The sequence below is a fragment of the Vicugna pacos genome, chromosome 4 (assembly GCF_048564905.1).
Source record: "Vicugna pacos chromosome 4, VicPac4, whole genome shotgun sequence".
Taxonomy (NCBI): Eukaryota; Metazoa; Chordata; class Mammalia; order Artiodactyla; family Camelidae; genus Vicugna; species Vicugna pacos.
In genome coordinates, this window is record NC_132990.1 from 67,910,428 (window position 1) to 67,926,521 (window position 16,094).

At 45.7% G+C, this 16,094-nt stretch overlaps 1 protein-coding gene, 1 long non-coding RNA gene and 1 other non-coding gene across 4 annotated transcripts in view; 2 read left to right on the forward strand and 1 right to left on the reverse strand.

Annotated features, from left to right (window-relative positions):
- LOC140696154 (uncharacterized) overlaps window positions 1–14,801 on the forward strand; it is a 99,267-nt gene extending 84,466 nt beyond the window's left edge. Inside the window, exons 4-5 of the long non-coding RNA XR_012072249.1 lie at window positions 6,183–6,282; window positions 14,131–14,801. This is a non-coding gene — a long non-coding RNA (uncharacterized lncRNA). The remainder of the gene's footprint in view (window positions 1–6,182; window positions 6,283–14,130) is intronic.
- Window positions 1–16,094, reverse strand: part of GGTA1 (glycoprotein alpha-galactosyltransferase 1 (inactive)) — a 61,202-nt gene that overhangs the window by 8,273 nt on the left and 36,835 nt on the right. Inside the window, exons 3-7 of one of the 2 annotated variants that reach the window (XM_072960043.1) lie at window positions 13,769–13,925; window positions 12,037–12,125; window positions 6,962–6,997; window positions 5,734–5,799; window positions 5,092–5,181 (exon numbers count right to left, since the gene is read on the reverse strand). In XM_072960043.1, coding sequence (XP_072816144.1) covers window positions 5,092–5,181; window positions 5,734–5,799; window positions 6,962–6,997; window positions 12,037–12,125; window positions 13,769–13,807 — 320 coding nt within the window. In that variant the 5' untranslated portion in view covers window positions 13,808–13,925. The remainder of the gene's footprint in view (window positions 1–5,091; window positions 5,182–5,733; window positions 5,800–6,961; window positions 6,998–12,036; window positions 12,126–13,768; window positions 13,926–16,094) is intronic. The other variant, XM_072960044.1, reaches the window with a different exon arrangement.
- Window positions 9,353–9,427, forward strand: TRNAS-GGA (transfer RNA serine (anticodon GGA)). The gene has a single exon. It is a non-coding gene; the product is annotated as a tRNA-Ser (tRNA).

A 16,094-nucleotide genomic window follows, 5' to 3' on the forward strand; every position in this document is an offset into this window, starting at 1 on the left:
CTGCCACATATTATGTCCATTGTACAGATAAGACAGCAAGGCTCAGAAAGGCTTGTTAATTTGTCCAAGGCCGAACATCCGGCCACTGATGATGGTAACTAACACACACTGGCTACTTCCTGTGGGGCCAGGCACAGGGCCAAGGGCTTCGCCCTTCAGAGGTGGTCACTGTTTTGATTCCCATTTTATCACTGAGGTGACTGCAGCACAGAAAGGTTAAACAACTTGTCTGAGATCACACAGCTGGTAAGGGGCCAAGCTGGGCCAGATAGTCTGAGTCTGTAGTCAGTACTCTGAACCATTACCTTCTATTGCTTCTTGAACTGGATTTGTACTTGCCATGCTCATGAACTGGGATTAAAAATCCACGTTTGTCATCCTTTCCACTCAACTTAGCTACTTTGGCATTTTTATCAGTGCAGAGTGAGAAATGATGAGTTTTTTTTTTTTCAGGAAGCTTATGTGATGTTTTTAGTCATATAAAACCCCCAGCTTCCTTGAACGACAGGATTTCAGACCAAAAACCACACACACACACACCCCCACACCCACACCCACACACACACACGGCTTAGAATTCTATAACCAACATTTTAGAACTAAACCCTCCCTGTATCGTCACCTCATTCACTGCAGTCCTTAGTGTATATAGCCTGTCAAAGATCTCTTAGACGTTCTGACCCAGCCCGTCAGCTAAGCTATACAGCTGTGTGTGAGCTGAACATTTGGCAAGCAGGTATTATTATTTTTAAGAAAAGGAAGAGAAAGAGGAGGAAGGGAAGGTATTCTTAATACTTCTGGACACAGGGGCAAGTACTTGACTTTCATTCTCTCATTGAAGCCTCACAACCTTCTAAAATGGGTGCTATCATCACTCCCATTTTACAAATAAAAAAGTGGGGGTAGGAGAGCAGAAGGGCACCATGTCTTTAGCCAGTTAATCGTTAGGAAGGGCTAGACCAGGGCACCCCTCGATGCACACTTGCTAAGTGCCTGCTCTGTACCAGGCCCAGTGCTGAGCATGGAGATCAGAGGAATGAGACCCATCCCAGCCTTTGAGAATCGCCTGCCACGCACTCCTCAGTGGCATGACCACTCAGTCTACACCTTCTAGAAAGACTGAGTCAGGAAACCATTGTCCAGTTTGGTTACTTGGCTGGGAAGATTCCTTCCAGCAGGAAAAAAAAAAAACCTAGCAATATTAAAAATTAATGTTTAATTAAAAATTAAAATGTTCTATTTCCCAGCTGTTAATTATTAAATTCCACTGGCCATTCCAACATGTCAGTGACCCTGACTAAGAAGCCAGATGACAGGCTGAGAACGCAGGCAGTAGGGGAGGAAGAAGGGGTGGGAGGATCAGCTTCCTGGATGCACCTCTGCTCAAAATCCACCCCCATTCCACCCCCAACCCCTCAACAACAACAAAAAAGAAGAGACAGCCGGCAGATGAGCTAGCATTTGCCAGTGTCAACTGCCAAGGTCACCAAGCTGGGGTTCTAAAAGGAGGAAGAAGTACCAGGAAAGACTGAAAACAGCCCATATGCCTTCTTACCAAGCAGGGCACCCACTGTGTTCAGCTTGTGGGGTCCCACTAGTCCAGGCCAAAGGCTTCCCACAAAATAAAATTGCCTCCATAACCCAAATACACACCTACCTAGGTAATTGGTAGCTTTTAAATTTTATGTACTTAATTTATGAGTACATTGTGGTCCCCAAGAGTTGCGTAGAGGAAATGTTAAAATTCTGTGAATCACACAGCAGGTCAGAAAAGATGTGGAATGCATACAGTGCATTATTTACTGGACTCCTCCCAGGTAGCAGTGCGTGGACAGTGATCCACCAAAAAGCTGATGGCGACATGAACAAGTGTGGCTGTGAGATGGAGAGAAGAGATGATGTGGGAAGAATCTGGGAGGAAGAATTAACAGAATATGTAAATGAATTAGACTGTAGGGGTGAAGGAAAGGATGAAGGATGAATCAGAGCGGTCTCCTGGACTCAGGCTTGCTTGTGATGGGAAATTAGAAAAACAAGGGTGAGGTGGAATCAAGAACTCCATCTGGGTCACATGAGACATGCAGAGCTGTTAGGCAGGCAGTGAGACACAAGCAGGGGCTCAGAAAAACCTCTGGGCTGAAGCTACAAAGGCGGGAGTCATTCTCCCACAAATGGTATCTAACACCATGGAAATGGATGACAGTGCATTGGAAGATGATGTATGAAGAAAAGAGATGAGGATAATGGACTCAACCTCCAGAAACTACTATTTGATGGCTGAGGAGAGGCAGGGGCCCCTATCAAGGAGACTGAGAAGGGAGACAGGAGAAGTAGGAGGAAAATTAAGAGGATGCGGTGATCAGGTGATCAGACGTACAGAGACTAAGAGATCTTGATACAAAAATGTATACACAATATACTTAATTGTTTCTGATAGCTTATAGAAATGGATACATTTATATAAATATATTTGTAAATTTAGTTGCTCATCTTTCATTCATTAATGCAAGAAACATACTTTGGTGCCTTGAGAAGGCTTGGATTTGGTGCCACTTCAAATCAATATTCTTTAAATATCTGCTTGCCATTTGTTTGGAGGAGAATCGTACATGGAGGAGAGCGGAAAGAGTGACAGCTGATGGCTGTGATCTGTTTTCTTCTCTGACCTCAGTAATTCAGCGCTGGCCTTGCCCCCCAAGTCCCACTCAGCAAACCACAAGTACACAGTAAAAGCGGGCCCCCCTCCTTTGAAGGAAGTTTGGCAACCACCTCTAGCTCATCTAGCTGGTCCTTGGCTGGGGCGGGCAGGGGGGTCTCACTCCAACATGCACACACACATCTATCAAAGCTGCAGTGCTTCCATATTCTTACATTTCCAGGAATGGTTTAGCATCTCATAGATGGCTACCCTGTTGTCCAGTTCCTCGAATGACATACAAGGGGCCAAAATTCCCATCCTTTCACACAGTCGTGAATCCCAAATCCCAAAACAATAGGAGAACTTGCTAAAACATATTCAGTCTTCCGAGATCCCAAGACCCCTCGTGCTAGAATAGATGCTATTCTCCCCTGATCCTCCTCCTCCCTCTACGGCTGCGCCTGCTCCTTTTCAGACTTTTATTCCTCCACAGACCCTTTAAATGCTGATGTCAGACAGGATTCGGTTTTGTTTCTCTGCCTGGTGGCCTCATCCTGGCCTAGAGATCCCACTGCCACCCGCACCCTGATGGCTTCTCTTCCTGTGTCTACACCACGTATCTTCTGCCACAGGTATGGGCACAGTTATAGACTGACTACTGTGTTCCCCAAAATTCATGTGTTGAAACCCAGTCCCCAAAGTGATGATGTTAGGGGGTGGGACCTTTGGAAGGTGATTAGGTCATGAGGGTGGAGCTCTCATGAATGAGATTAGTGCCTTTAGAAAAGAGACCCCAGAGAGCTCCTTGCCCAAAGAGACCCCAGAGAGCTCCTTGCCCCTTCCACCACATGAGAACACAGAGAGAAGCTGGCATACAGAAACTAAGAGGTGGGTCCTCCTCAGACACCATATCTGCTGGTACCTTGATCTTGGACTTTGCAACTTCCAGAACTGTGAGGAATACATTTCTGTTGTTTATAAGCTATCCCATCTGTGGTGTTTTGTTATAGCAGCCTGAACAGACTCAGACAGGTACCCTGTGAGTCTCTGTCCAGATGCCCCACAAGTATCTAAGTCCACATACATCCCTAATTGAGCTCATTGCCTCCCGCTCTCCTAGACCTGCATCTCCTCCTCTAGTCCCTTTCCTGGCCAGTGGCACCGCCACCCATCATCTCTCAGACCTCATGGTCATCCTGGGCAGCTCCCATCTGCTTACTCTCCAAACCACACCCTTCTAAATCAAGTTGATCACACGTCCTTACTAATCTTGGTAAATGTTAGTTTCATGTCTAGCGTCCCTACAGGACCGTGAACTTCTTGCATATGACCATACTGACTGATTTCTCCTGTCTCCTGTGCCTAACACGATGTCTAGGACAGAATTTTTGATGTTGACTCATAGTGAGGAATACATTTTGCATCACAACAAAACACATACACGTCCATACATGCTGAAACAAAAATTCCGCTAAACAATACTTATCCTTACTTCATGTAATGCCCTCTGATTTTCCATTTGAGTTCAATTTTTTTTAAAAAAAATCTGTTTTTGACCCATTAGCTAGTTTCTGAACACATTAATGGATAGTGATGTGAAGGAAAAGCCCAGCTGGGCTAACAAGCTAAGTCACAAATCTTAAGTATGATAAGTGTCGGTTTACTGATATAAGTTCTGCCGGGCTAATTTGTAAATCTAAAGTTATTGTCAGTTTACTGGGCTAACAAGCTAACTCGTAAATCCAAGCTCAACAAGTGTCAGTAACGTGATCTGTTCCGAATTGATAAGCTTCAGTGTACTGATTCCTTGCTTTTTGTTGTTTGAGCCTTATTGGCTAATAGCCCATACTTGTAATTAACCCTATAAAACCTCATGTGCACGTCTTGGAGGTGCTCAGAGCTTCAGAGCTGAAGCCCCTCTGAGCCCGCCGGTGTAATAAATCTGAGTACTCCAACCCTCCGAGTGGTGCTTGTTTCTTGGCTGGCCTGTCATTTCCATAACAGTGACACCAGCTAGCATATGAGAGGTGTTTGATAAACATTTGTTGTACGCTTGCTTAGTGAACACACGCATGGCCCTGTGAGATTTTGTATCATCACTGCCACTTTACAGATGAGTTAACTGAATCTCAGAATTTTCTTGCTCTGACTTCAGAGCCTGTGGCTTTCCACAACAACCTGTGGCCCGTAAGACCCCTCCCAACCCCAGGATTTTGTGATCTGCTGCTGCTGGCTAATTGCCATCAGAATCACTGCAGTTGTTACTCAAGCATTTGAGTCAAAACGTCCAGATGCAGTTTCTCATCTGATCTGTGTTAAAGGTCCCATAGGTGCTAAGGCTCCTCCGCCTCCCCCATCAGGAATGTCCTCCACGGCACCGTTGCCCACACAGCCCCCACCACCTCCTGCTAAGCTGTGGGTTTCCTGGACTCAGGCGACGCTTCTTTTCTTACTGTGGATCAAACCAGTCCGAAAGCTGAAGCTTTTCTTCCTCGTCTTCCTGTCTTTGTTCCTTCTCTTTGTCTATGTCTTCTTCATGGTAACTGTGGGTAATGAACAAAGGGAAAACAAGTTGAGGAAGGCAGGGAGGGTGACCTGTGGTGTTGGGATGGTGGGTGAGGATCTTGTCAAAATGGGTTCTAAGGCAGAGAACATGTGCATCAAGTGAGTAGAGGAAGGGTTGTGGTACTAAATGTTCACTCATAAAGATGTACTGTGGATGAAAAGGTGCGGGACTCACCTTTCTTGTTATCCTTCCAGGTCAGCACAGTTAGCAACTTTATGACCCAACAACCCTCTGGTTATTTCAGGGGGAGGGAAACTTGATAAAACAGTCCTCACGGGAGCATTTCAGCTTCAGCCTGGGCCTCACTCACCACCCCGCCACACCCCGCCTCCCCAGCTGAGTTAAATGGGGAAAAAACAAAAACATGAAAACCAAACTTCATGTCCAGCTCCCAACCACAACATGGATTCCCTGTGTGATTCCAATAAGCCAGAAAGACAAGTGACTGAGAAGGTTACGGCCACGAAACCATTTGATTTGGACTCTGTAGTGCTAGGTGGAGACACAGATGGTCATCCCACTGCCTTACCCATGGCTAAACCAGATCGGAAACCACCAGCCTTTCTGACTGCTGCTGTCACCAACTTCTGGGTTTCTAAGAAATGAGAAAGATGACAAACATTTTTAGAAAATGAGGCAGTCAAACTGGGGCAGGGGGGTGGGGAGGGGAGGATTTGAAACTCTTTTTATGGCAGATTATTAAGAAAAAATTGTTTTAATTGCTAATTTGTAAAATGAAAGTACAGCTGTTCTAGCCAAATAAGAAGATAGACCTGACACCCCCTGGATCTCCCCTCCCTTTGGTGGCTTCCCACACTCAGCTTGTCCACGCGCCCTAGCAGGGAGAGAAGGAGAGAAAAAGAATGGCAGGGTTGGGGCATTAATACCTAAATCTGAGTCCTGAATCTGCCTCTTACTAGTTGTATGACTGCAATGGGACATTTTCCCTCTCTGAGTCTCAGTTTTCTCTACTTTCAGGAAGTGCTTGAGATGGTTTATGATAAGCAAGTTGTGCGTACAATAAACGGTGGAACAATACAATAGTAAAAGGAAACAGAGAAACATTTTAGCCATTCAGGTAGGTGTTTTCGCATGACCTTGATCATCTCAGCCACTCTGTAAGAATCAAAGTTCTAACTTTATTTGTATTTTATAGCTAAGATGTTAGCTGAGTGGGTTTGGGCAAATTGCCGAGATCCTGTGGTATGTAAGCACAAAACAGCAGGGGGTAAATGGTATCAGAAGTGAAGGCTGAGGAAAGTACAAGCCTTTAAGTACAACACTCTGCTCTGAGCGTCCTGACAACCAAGCCAGGTTGAAACCAGAGAGAAAACTGAAGGCTTACAGACTCCTCACTGACAACAACAATAATAATATATACACTAGTTCATCAGGAGACCCAAACATTTTTCTTGATCCTTTGCAGACGTCTTTATGTAACATGTATTGGGCAGCCTAATGGACAATGTCTACTCTGATTCTTTTTATGAGCAAGGCAGGAATGTTCTCCAGTGACACCACTTAAAGAGGCAGATGCTTGATGAGAAGCAAGAGCAAAACACGATTCATGCCCATGAGTCTGTAAAGGCAAATCTAGGGGGCTGGAGGAGTACAGTGCAGACCCCTGGGGCTCCATCCCTGCCCTCCACCTGTGACCAGAGTGCCATCACCACCTGCCATATTTAGAATGGACGGTAGTGGGTAGCAGAATGGACAAGGGAGGCCTCCTATTGATATCTAGAATTCAAAGCACTTACTTTGAGTGGTATATCCAGAATAAAGAGCCTTCTGGGCTAAAAGCAAATGAGAAATAAAAACATATCATGTTACTTTTAATTCGGAGAAAAGCTATTTTGCAATTATTATCATTGAAGCCCTACGCTGAGTTGAGAGCTTGGGTTTTGGCCACTTCTAGGTTTCTACCTTCCTTTGAGATGGAACTAATGATATCAAGGGACTGCAGTCACTTCAGGATTACTCAGAACAAGGGGTGGGAAAGAGGTCTCTGGAGAATCTTAAATCTTAGTTCAAAAAAAAAAAGATGGCAGCTCTGCATTGTCTAGGGTGGCTTCGCTGACGGAGAGAGGCTCCACCTGGGTCCTCTCCTGCCACCTGCTCAGGAACACCATGGCCCAGCCATCCTTCACCCAGGATTTACCTTCCCCCAGAAAACCGACTGCAGAGCCAGCACCCCACCAGCTCAGAGCCTTCTAAAAAACAGCCTCAAAGGGCATTTGTTAAGCTAATGAAGACAATGAGACCATCTTAAGGCACCTACAAATGTGGACCAGTGAATATATGACTCCACTAGCAGATCATCTCCATTCATTCAACAAATATTTGCTGAGCATGTGTTACAGAGACAGACACAGTCCCTATGTGTCCTGATAGCGTAGACGATCTAATGGGCAGGGTGGACCCTATTCAGATAATCACACAGCCATGGGACTTCAAACTCCAAGAAAAGCTATTAAAAAAACAAACAAACAAACTAACTAACTAACTAACTATCTAACAAAAAAACATAAGTAACTAGGAGCACTTAACATGAAGACCTGGAAGGCTTCCCAGAGGAAGCGGTAATGTTTTAGCTGAGTTCTGAAGGATAAATAGGAATCCAGGTGAAGAGGAAGTGGGAATAGTGTTCCTTACAGAGAGAAAAATAAACAAAGGCCCTGCGAAAGGAAGGAAGCATTTAAATGTGCAAGGAAACAAACACAGAAGTAGCCAGAGGGCCCCTGCTGGGACCTGCTGGGGATTTTGCCCTTGAAGAGTTTTAAGCAGGAGAGGGATAGGGTCCTATCTGGAGCGGATGTAAGAGTAGATGCCGGTGGCCAGTCAGAGGGTGATGGCAGTGGTCTGGGCATAGACCAAGGCAGCTGAGGACACGGAAGAAGAGGAGTGCACTGACATGAGAGACATTTGGGGGTGGGGTAAAGGGACAGGACTTGCTATACTGGCTTACTCCATTGTTCTGTGCCCAACAGCTAAGCCTTAATTGCTCACTCCCCTCCCTGTAAATAAAAGGGCTAGAGCCGGGTAGAAAGAGTCCTGGACGTGGGCACAGGCACCTGCCCTGGCTCAGCGCCTGTCTGGCCCCAGCTGCCCTCATCTCTGAAAAAGATAAATGACTAACATTTGTTTCAGACCCTGTCAAAGCTGTTTAACTCCTCCCTCTGCCTCTGCCTCTGCCCCTGCTGGGAGTCCACATCTCCTGGCAGGAATGAAATGCATGCCCTCTAACCACCTATGGTTTCCCCTCTGAGCTCAATACTCATGGACTAAGCGCTGAAGTCCCTTGTTTCTAAATCTGTTTATTGATCTGACAATATTCATAATAGCTAATACTTGGCCAGGGACTGTTCTAAGCAACTGACATGTATTAGCTCCTTAAATTCTCACAACAGTCAGTGAAGGAGGTTCTGTTCTTCCTCAGAGGCACAGAGGCATTAAGTGATTTTGCCCAAGGTCATACTGCTAGGATGAGAAGAAACAGTACGTGAACCTGGGGAATCCGACTCCAGATCCTACAAGAGGGGCAAGAGAAAAGGGAGAGAGAAGGGGGAGGGTCAGCTGCAACACAGCACTCAGACCCCCAGCTGGCACTCAGGGCATCAGTTTGTAGATTCAGATTCGCCACCACATCCCATCTTTTTAATTATTCATCGTTCTTGCCCCTCATCGCCATCAAATTCCAGACCCCTTCAACATCTCAGGTCACAGCAATATCCACCCTGTCGTGTATGGCATTTAACATATTCTCACCCTTCACGCACAGCTCAAATACCACCTCTTCTGTGCCTTCCTTAGTACGATCCTAGCACAGTGCCTGGCACATAGTAGGTGCTCAATAAATATTTGTAAATGAATGCAAAAACATAGATCCCCCTCTAAACCAAACGTAATCATTTCCTCCTTGAACTCTCTTGGTTCCGTTTTTCTCCCTCCAATATCCTTCCTCCAGTTTGCATCCTTGGTTATTTTTGCATACATCTGCTTGCTCCATCTAGAGCATAACCCCTTGAGGGCAGGAATTCTTGGCTCCGACTATTGCTCACAGCTCTCGGCTTGAACAACAAGCTCAAGAGGGAGCCCTGGGCGACAAACCAGAAGACCTGAGTTCTAGTTAGAACTTGGATGTAGCAAATGGGGGTTATATAGCTCAGTGGTAGAGTGCGTGCTTGGACTGCATGAGGTCCTGGGTTCAATTCCCAGTTCCTCCATTAAGAGGAAAAAAAACCAAACCTGGACATAAATTCACTGTTAAGTCAGTTCAACTATTAGGTCTCTATTTTGTCACTTGAAAAGTGGAAATCCTCAAAGGAAGAGTAGTGCAAGTAAGAGAATGAGCTGCAGTCAGACAGCCCTGGACCTAAATTTTCCTGAAACTGTGACCTTAAACATTAACATTTAACATTGTGGAGACTCAGTGTTCCTCATCTAGAAACATGGACTAGTTCTTATCTTGCAGCACTACTGTAAGAACTGGAGGGACAGAAGAGTGCGTTTCCTGACACGTGCACACACTCAGTAACTAGTAGCTGGTATCATCATCATCACCATCACCATCACCATCACCATCATTACTTTTAAAGTTTCTTCCATCTCTAAAATTCTAAGTTTTTTTTCATCCAGCTTCAAATCAAATGCTGCCCTGGATGACTTTCTTGCAGGATGCTCTCCTGACAGGAGTGGTATTAACTAATCAGTTGATGTGTTTGATTTAGTTATCTTATGATCCTTTTTTAGCTACAGTGCAGCCCACCTGTCTAAGGTTAATGCCCTCAGCTCACCTCAGACCATCCCGTGGCCAGTTCACATGGTGGCAAAGAATCTGCTGCCTTTTAAACCTCTCGCAGACATTCAAGCAGATTCCTCACATTGAAGAATGATGTGGCTGCAGTCTGGCTGCCAGACTAGGGCCCTGAAGAACAGCCAGAACCTACTCCAATTACCGCATAGAGAGAGTGTGCCCAGCACTGCAAAATAACCCTCTTTAGGCGAGGCCAGTGCCAATACACACATTTGGGCCTTTGGCTCCCATATTTTAATTTTGTGAAGTACCCAAAATATGGAAGTATGACTCTGGCTGCAGGTCAAAACACCAAGGTGATCTAATCAAGCGTTCAGAACTTAAAGGTTACCTACACAAGCATCTCAACTGAGGGCAGGAACCCCAAAGGATGCTTGTTCTTCTGTTGGGTTCTTCCAACTGCTAGAGCTCCTCCTCCTATTTGCCAAAATCCCCTGTCCTAGTCCGCCTTCTGGGCAGATGATGAGGAGGGTGGGGATGACGGTGGTGGGGGTGGTGATGGTGATGATGGTGGTGACGATGGCTAGCATTTACTGAGCGCATTGCCCTAAGTGCTTTATGTACAATAACTTATTTAATTCAACATGTTAAACATCTATGAAGCAGGTAGTACTATTATCCCCACTTTTAAAGATGGAGGAGGGAAATAGCTCAGTGGTAGAGCGCATGCTTAGCATTCACAAGAGGTCCTGGGTTCAATCCCCAGTACCTCCTTTTAAAATTTTTTTAAACGATTAAAAAAAATATATCAGGAAACTGAGGAAGAGTGGCTGAGTAACTTGCCCAAAGTCACAGGGGAGGTAAGTGGTGGCCCAGGGCCCGACCCCGGCACCTTAGCTCCAGACTCCAACGAGGATATTTCCTCAGCCCCCAGGTACCCAAGGGAACCCCAGGGCCCCTGCATCCAACTCTAAGTCATCTTTTCTTCGGACCAATTACCTCCTGTTTCTTCTGTTTGAAAGACCTGGTTTGTGACCACTTTACCTTGGTCACTCTCTAGCTTGTCTTGCTCATCTTGAGTTGTTCAGAATGAAACAGAATAACATTCCGGAAGTGGTTAGATCTATTCAGCACCCTGGGGAATAACAGCTCGTATTCTGGAGGATTTTCCTACTGAGGTACCTGAAGGTGCAATTCTTGGTCCTGCTGACTCATCAAACCTTTAGAATTTAAGAATTGAAAGGGACATCCTGATATTAATCTAGGCCACCATCTTGAACTCGGGGGGCTACTAAAACACTTCATCATAAAAATATCAGTGGTGACGAGACAGCTGTCCCAGCCCAGAGTTGTACGGTGGCCTTTTTGAAGAAAGGCTGAGCTGTACCAATGCCTCTTACAGTCACAGGCATCGTGCATTTGTGTAGCTGCTGGTGTCAGAAGCCTCTCCAGCTGGAATCCCCAAGGCACTGAAGTTTCCAAAAACACAGAAGCAGCTCAAATATTTGGGGTGAATCCACTGATGAATTTGAAAACTCAGAAATGTTTAACTCATTTTGCTCTCCAGAATTAAAAAAAAAGGCAAAACACCCAAAATTTTAGCCAGGCACAAATGAATCACCAGCGACTCAGAGTGTATTTTGCAGCAAAAGTCAACAACTTGAGTTGTTCCTTTGAACTCTGCAGATATTTTAGGATTGAAAAATTAGGGTGGATTTCTCATGAAATTCCTGCCTGAAGTTTCTTAAGGTAATTTCCATATCTGGTCATTTAAATAATTTAATATGACATTTTGGTCTTAATATGACCTTACTGTTTTCAGCTCTAGCCAACCCAGAACCACAAAAGTATAAAAATCAAGACATTCGGAACATGGCAGGAAGGAAGATAATAAGCTGGGAGGTGCTTGACGGATGTAGTGATTTTAAAGGCAGTCGGGCTCAGGGGATGCAGGAAGGGTACACTCCCTTCTTAATGGTGTCAGTTAATTCTAATTTTAATTCAACCTGGTGACTTGGCTGATACTAGGAGATTAGAGGAGATTTTGATTAACATTGTTTCATCATGTTTGGTAATTACCTGTTGATATATTCCCAAAACACAACAATTACAGTTGAGACAGCCAGCATTGACAGAATCACTTTTCCTTTGACATTCATTATTTTTTCCTAGGGGAGGGAAAAAAAAGAAGAGGGGAAAAAATAGATTAAATAAATCCAGAGTGAGATATGGTTTTTAAGAAATGCTTCTACCCATATCCTTCCTAAAAGGGAAAGCCGATGAATATTTAACAAGGGCTAAGAAGTGTGTTCTACCTTAAATTGCATAAGCCTGCAATGGCAAATTAGCCGATTCAATTGAATTGACAGGGCTGCCTGTGTTGGGGAGGATGCTAAGGCCACTTTGAGGCTCAGAGGGAAAGTATCCTGACTTTCCTGCCAAGGGCTGCCATGGGTGTGGGAGAGTGAGGGTCTAGCTAATGGTTCCCAGGGGCTCCAGCTGCCTCTGAATTCAGATTGCCCCAATTCTCAGCACATGACTTCAGGGAACCATCCATCCAGAGCTCTGCTGCTCTGGATATACCGACTGTACGCCCCATCCTCGGAGAAAACCACGCTGTAGGCTCAGCCACTTCCCAGCACCCCCCACCAGCTTTTCCCCACCACACCCACACCATTGACGCACAGTAGGTACATAAGTATTTCCTGGTTGCTGCATGAAATTGTGGTTGAAGAGGGGAGGGACACTGGGTGGGGGTGACAGGTTGGGAAGTACTTTAATTTGGGTGGCCGGGGAGGGCCTCACTAGGGAGGTGACTTTAAAGCTTCCGAAGGGATGAAGATAGGATGGAAAAGGGTGAAAAGTGCCATGAGAAGGGATGGGACTATTTTGGAAACAGCATCTATAACAGGCTGACAGGAGAAAAAGCTTCTTGTGTTTGAAGGGAGAAAAAAAGCAAAAACCTGGACAAGAAAAAAAGTAGTGAAGCTCTCTCACCTGAGTGGGTGGAACAAGGGAGGGGTGATGGTGGGACGCAGGGGATGTCAGAGCCCAGAAAGGCATGGAAAGTGGGACGGGGACCCACAAAAGCATCTGAAACTGGAGAATCACCTGATCCAACTTCATTCAAAGAGACCCATCTGGGTGCTGGGGTGTGGAGAATGGATTAAAAAGACAAGGGCAGACTATTCTAAAGGCCAAAAAAGAGGGGAGATGACCTGGCTCAAAGGGTGGCTTCATTCAAAGTATACTTTGGAGAGAGAATCAACAGGGTTTGGCTGGTTAATTTCATCATCAGGGCTGAGAGAGGGAAGGAGCAAGTTTTCTGCTTAAGCAGGTGGGTTGGAGGAGAATCATCATGAATTCCCTTTTGGATGTGTGAATTTCCAGGAGTGGGTGAACACCTAAATTGAGATGGGTAGGCAGGTGGACATTGAGTCAAAGTTCATCGGAGAGATGTGGGCGAGCCATGCAATTGGAGGAATTGTCCAGGGACCAAGGATGGTATTTAACATGAAGGGAATAGATTCGATTATGAAGGAGAGAATGGGGAGAGAACAAAAGGAAGGAAGAGGGCTCTGGGCTGAAGACTGAAGATGTGGACATTTAGGGGTAGGATAGAGGATGGGGTGAGAAGGAGAGGAACAGGAGGTAGAAGAAAACCTAAGAGTGGACACCTGGGAGGCAACGTCACGGCCTTTGTGAAGCCACTTCCCACCCTGACCCTAACCACCAGCAAAGCCCCCTTTCTCTTATCCAGCTCTTCCATCATGTTGCTCCCCCAGCACCTCCTGTATTCATGTTACTGTACACATTGCCTTGGGCGGGGCTCACATGGTAACATCCGCATTTGGCTCTGTCTGCTCTACCCATTTGTTCGAGCTTCCTGAGGGCAGGAGGGCTGTTTTCTTATTCAATCCTGAATCCCCAGTGCCCCGCAGAGAGCAGAGAAGGCCATCAATAAATATCTGGTAAGTGAATGAAATAAAATGAGAATGGCATTGAGATGTGTCCTTTCAGGGGACAGGTTATTTTCCAGTTCTTTTCAGAGAGGGTTGTGAGATGATTCCAGGCTTGGATCCCATGGGCTACATCACCTTTATTATTAAATTCAGTTAAAGAAGAGAAAGTAATGGGATTATCAGCCATGACACTCGATTCTTTCTTGCTTAGAAAGGGAGTCCAATTGGAAACAGAAAAGCCATGACTCAACCTCCAGCTTTCAGATACAACTGTGATCGGTGTGGCCTTCTGGAGACCGTGAGAAGATGGGCCCGCTGGGCCACAGGGAAACCTCGGTCTGGAGCTCCTTCCCTGTGAGTACCTCGTGAGCTGGCCCCTACAGCCAGGGCCCTCGCAAAGCGATGAAGTGCAGAAGGCTGCATGCAGATCAGCCCCTCTGCTGGAAAAAGCCACTTGATGGCTACACTGAGTGCTACGAAAGTCCTGGGTTTGGGAGCAAACAGATCTGGATGCAGGCTGTGGCCACCTCTGCTGCTGTCTGCACTCCCAGAGAGGTGTGGATGGCGATAAACCACATGAGCTTCGGAATGAGGCGGGGACTTGAGACACACACGAAACTGGGTAACCCTGAACCCGGAGGCGTCTCTCAGACACTCATCCAACTCCAACAAGCTCTGAAAACCGAAAGCCTGTTTGTACTTCAGTTGGCATCCAGGTTCTGACTGACGTGAGGCTGTTTATCATCCCCAACCCACTTAGGGAGACTGTTTAAACGTTTCTTTGCATAAATATTGATGTGTTTTGTTACGTGCTGCTGCTGCACTGGGGGCATTACATAATATATGATAAATAATCCACATTCAAAAAATTCTGAATTCCAATATCTGGCCCTAGGGATTCAGAAAAAGGATGGTGGACCTGTAATTGATCACATTCAATTAGTTCCCTCGTCTTTAAAATGGGGGTAAAAATGGTAATGTTTGCAAGAGATGGTGTCCATAAAATATTTAGCATTGTGCCTGGCACCATATAAATGATCCAAGAAAGAATGCTAGTTCTTATTACTGATACCTATAAAACAGGCTGTTGGGAGGATCCAATGAAGATAGCACAGTGCCTGGTACTTAGCAAGAGCTCAAAACATATTTGAGGGAACGGGATAAGGGTATTGAAATAAGAACATGCTAAACAGTGAAGCACAAACTGATGCAAATTAAGGATGCTAAAGGTTTATCCGTATGTTCTGTGTGGCAGCCTGATTAAGAGCGCCTCGGAAATGCCATGTGACTTTGATTTTCTTTGATCAAGTCCAGGCCATCCGAAGCTTTATCATCCCCACTTGTTGAGAATCAAAGACAGATTTTCTCTCGGTGTAAGAAATGTTAAACTGAGAAACACACAAACTCCCGTGGAGAACGCTGATGTTTAAATCAGGGAGAGCCTGAGGTAAGATCAGACACACTTCCTAATCCTCTTGCCAAATGCAGGTGTCTGATTTTTTAATTTCAGAAATTAGCATCAGAGGCAACTCTTGAAGCCCATTTCTTTCTGGACTTCACAGTGACTGAGTCTGCTTGCTTTATGCTGAGGTCAGGCATCACTCTTTTTGGAGACTTATAGTTGGAAGCTGCCCAAATCAGCCAATATTGTGTCTTTTAGCAAAATGCTGGAAATGGGTGTCTATAAGCTTCCTGGAATCTGGAACCCAAGTCTCCAGGGAAGAAAGGGTTGGCAGGGTGTCCAACCGTTCTTTTAAAACATTTTTATTTTTCTCTCTGGATAAAAATGAGGCATGTGGCAGCCAGCGTGGTCTAAAAGCCCTTCGCTTATGTGTCCGTCCCTCAGAATTTTCAAAACGGTGTAATTCTCAAGATTGATGGTTAGCTCTCTTACCCAAGTAGGAAAGTAGGGTTGCTTCTGAACTTCCCATTTAAGTGGTAGAGCACAGAAATAGGACGTGCAGAGTGCTAGCACCCTGGCTCGCGGGGGGAGAGTGTAACCACCTCCAGGTCACCTGGGCCTCACCCCTCAGGGGATCAGGTGCACCCAGCCAGGTCTGGTTCCAGGGGAGCCCTCCCAGCGTCTCCTCGGCCCTCTTGCTGAGGTGTTTGTGAGGTCTCTTTGAATCCATCCTACCACCCACAGGGGCTGCTCCTGGGCCCCTCCCAGAACTC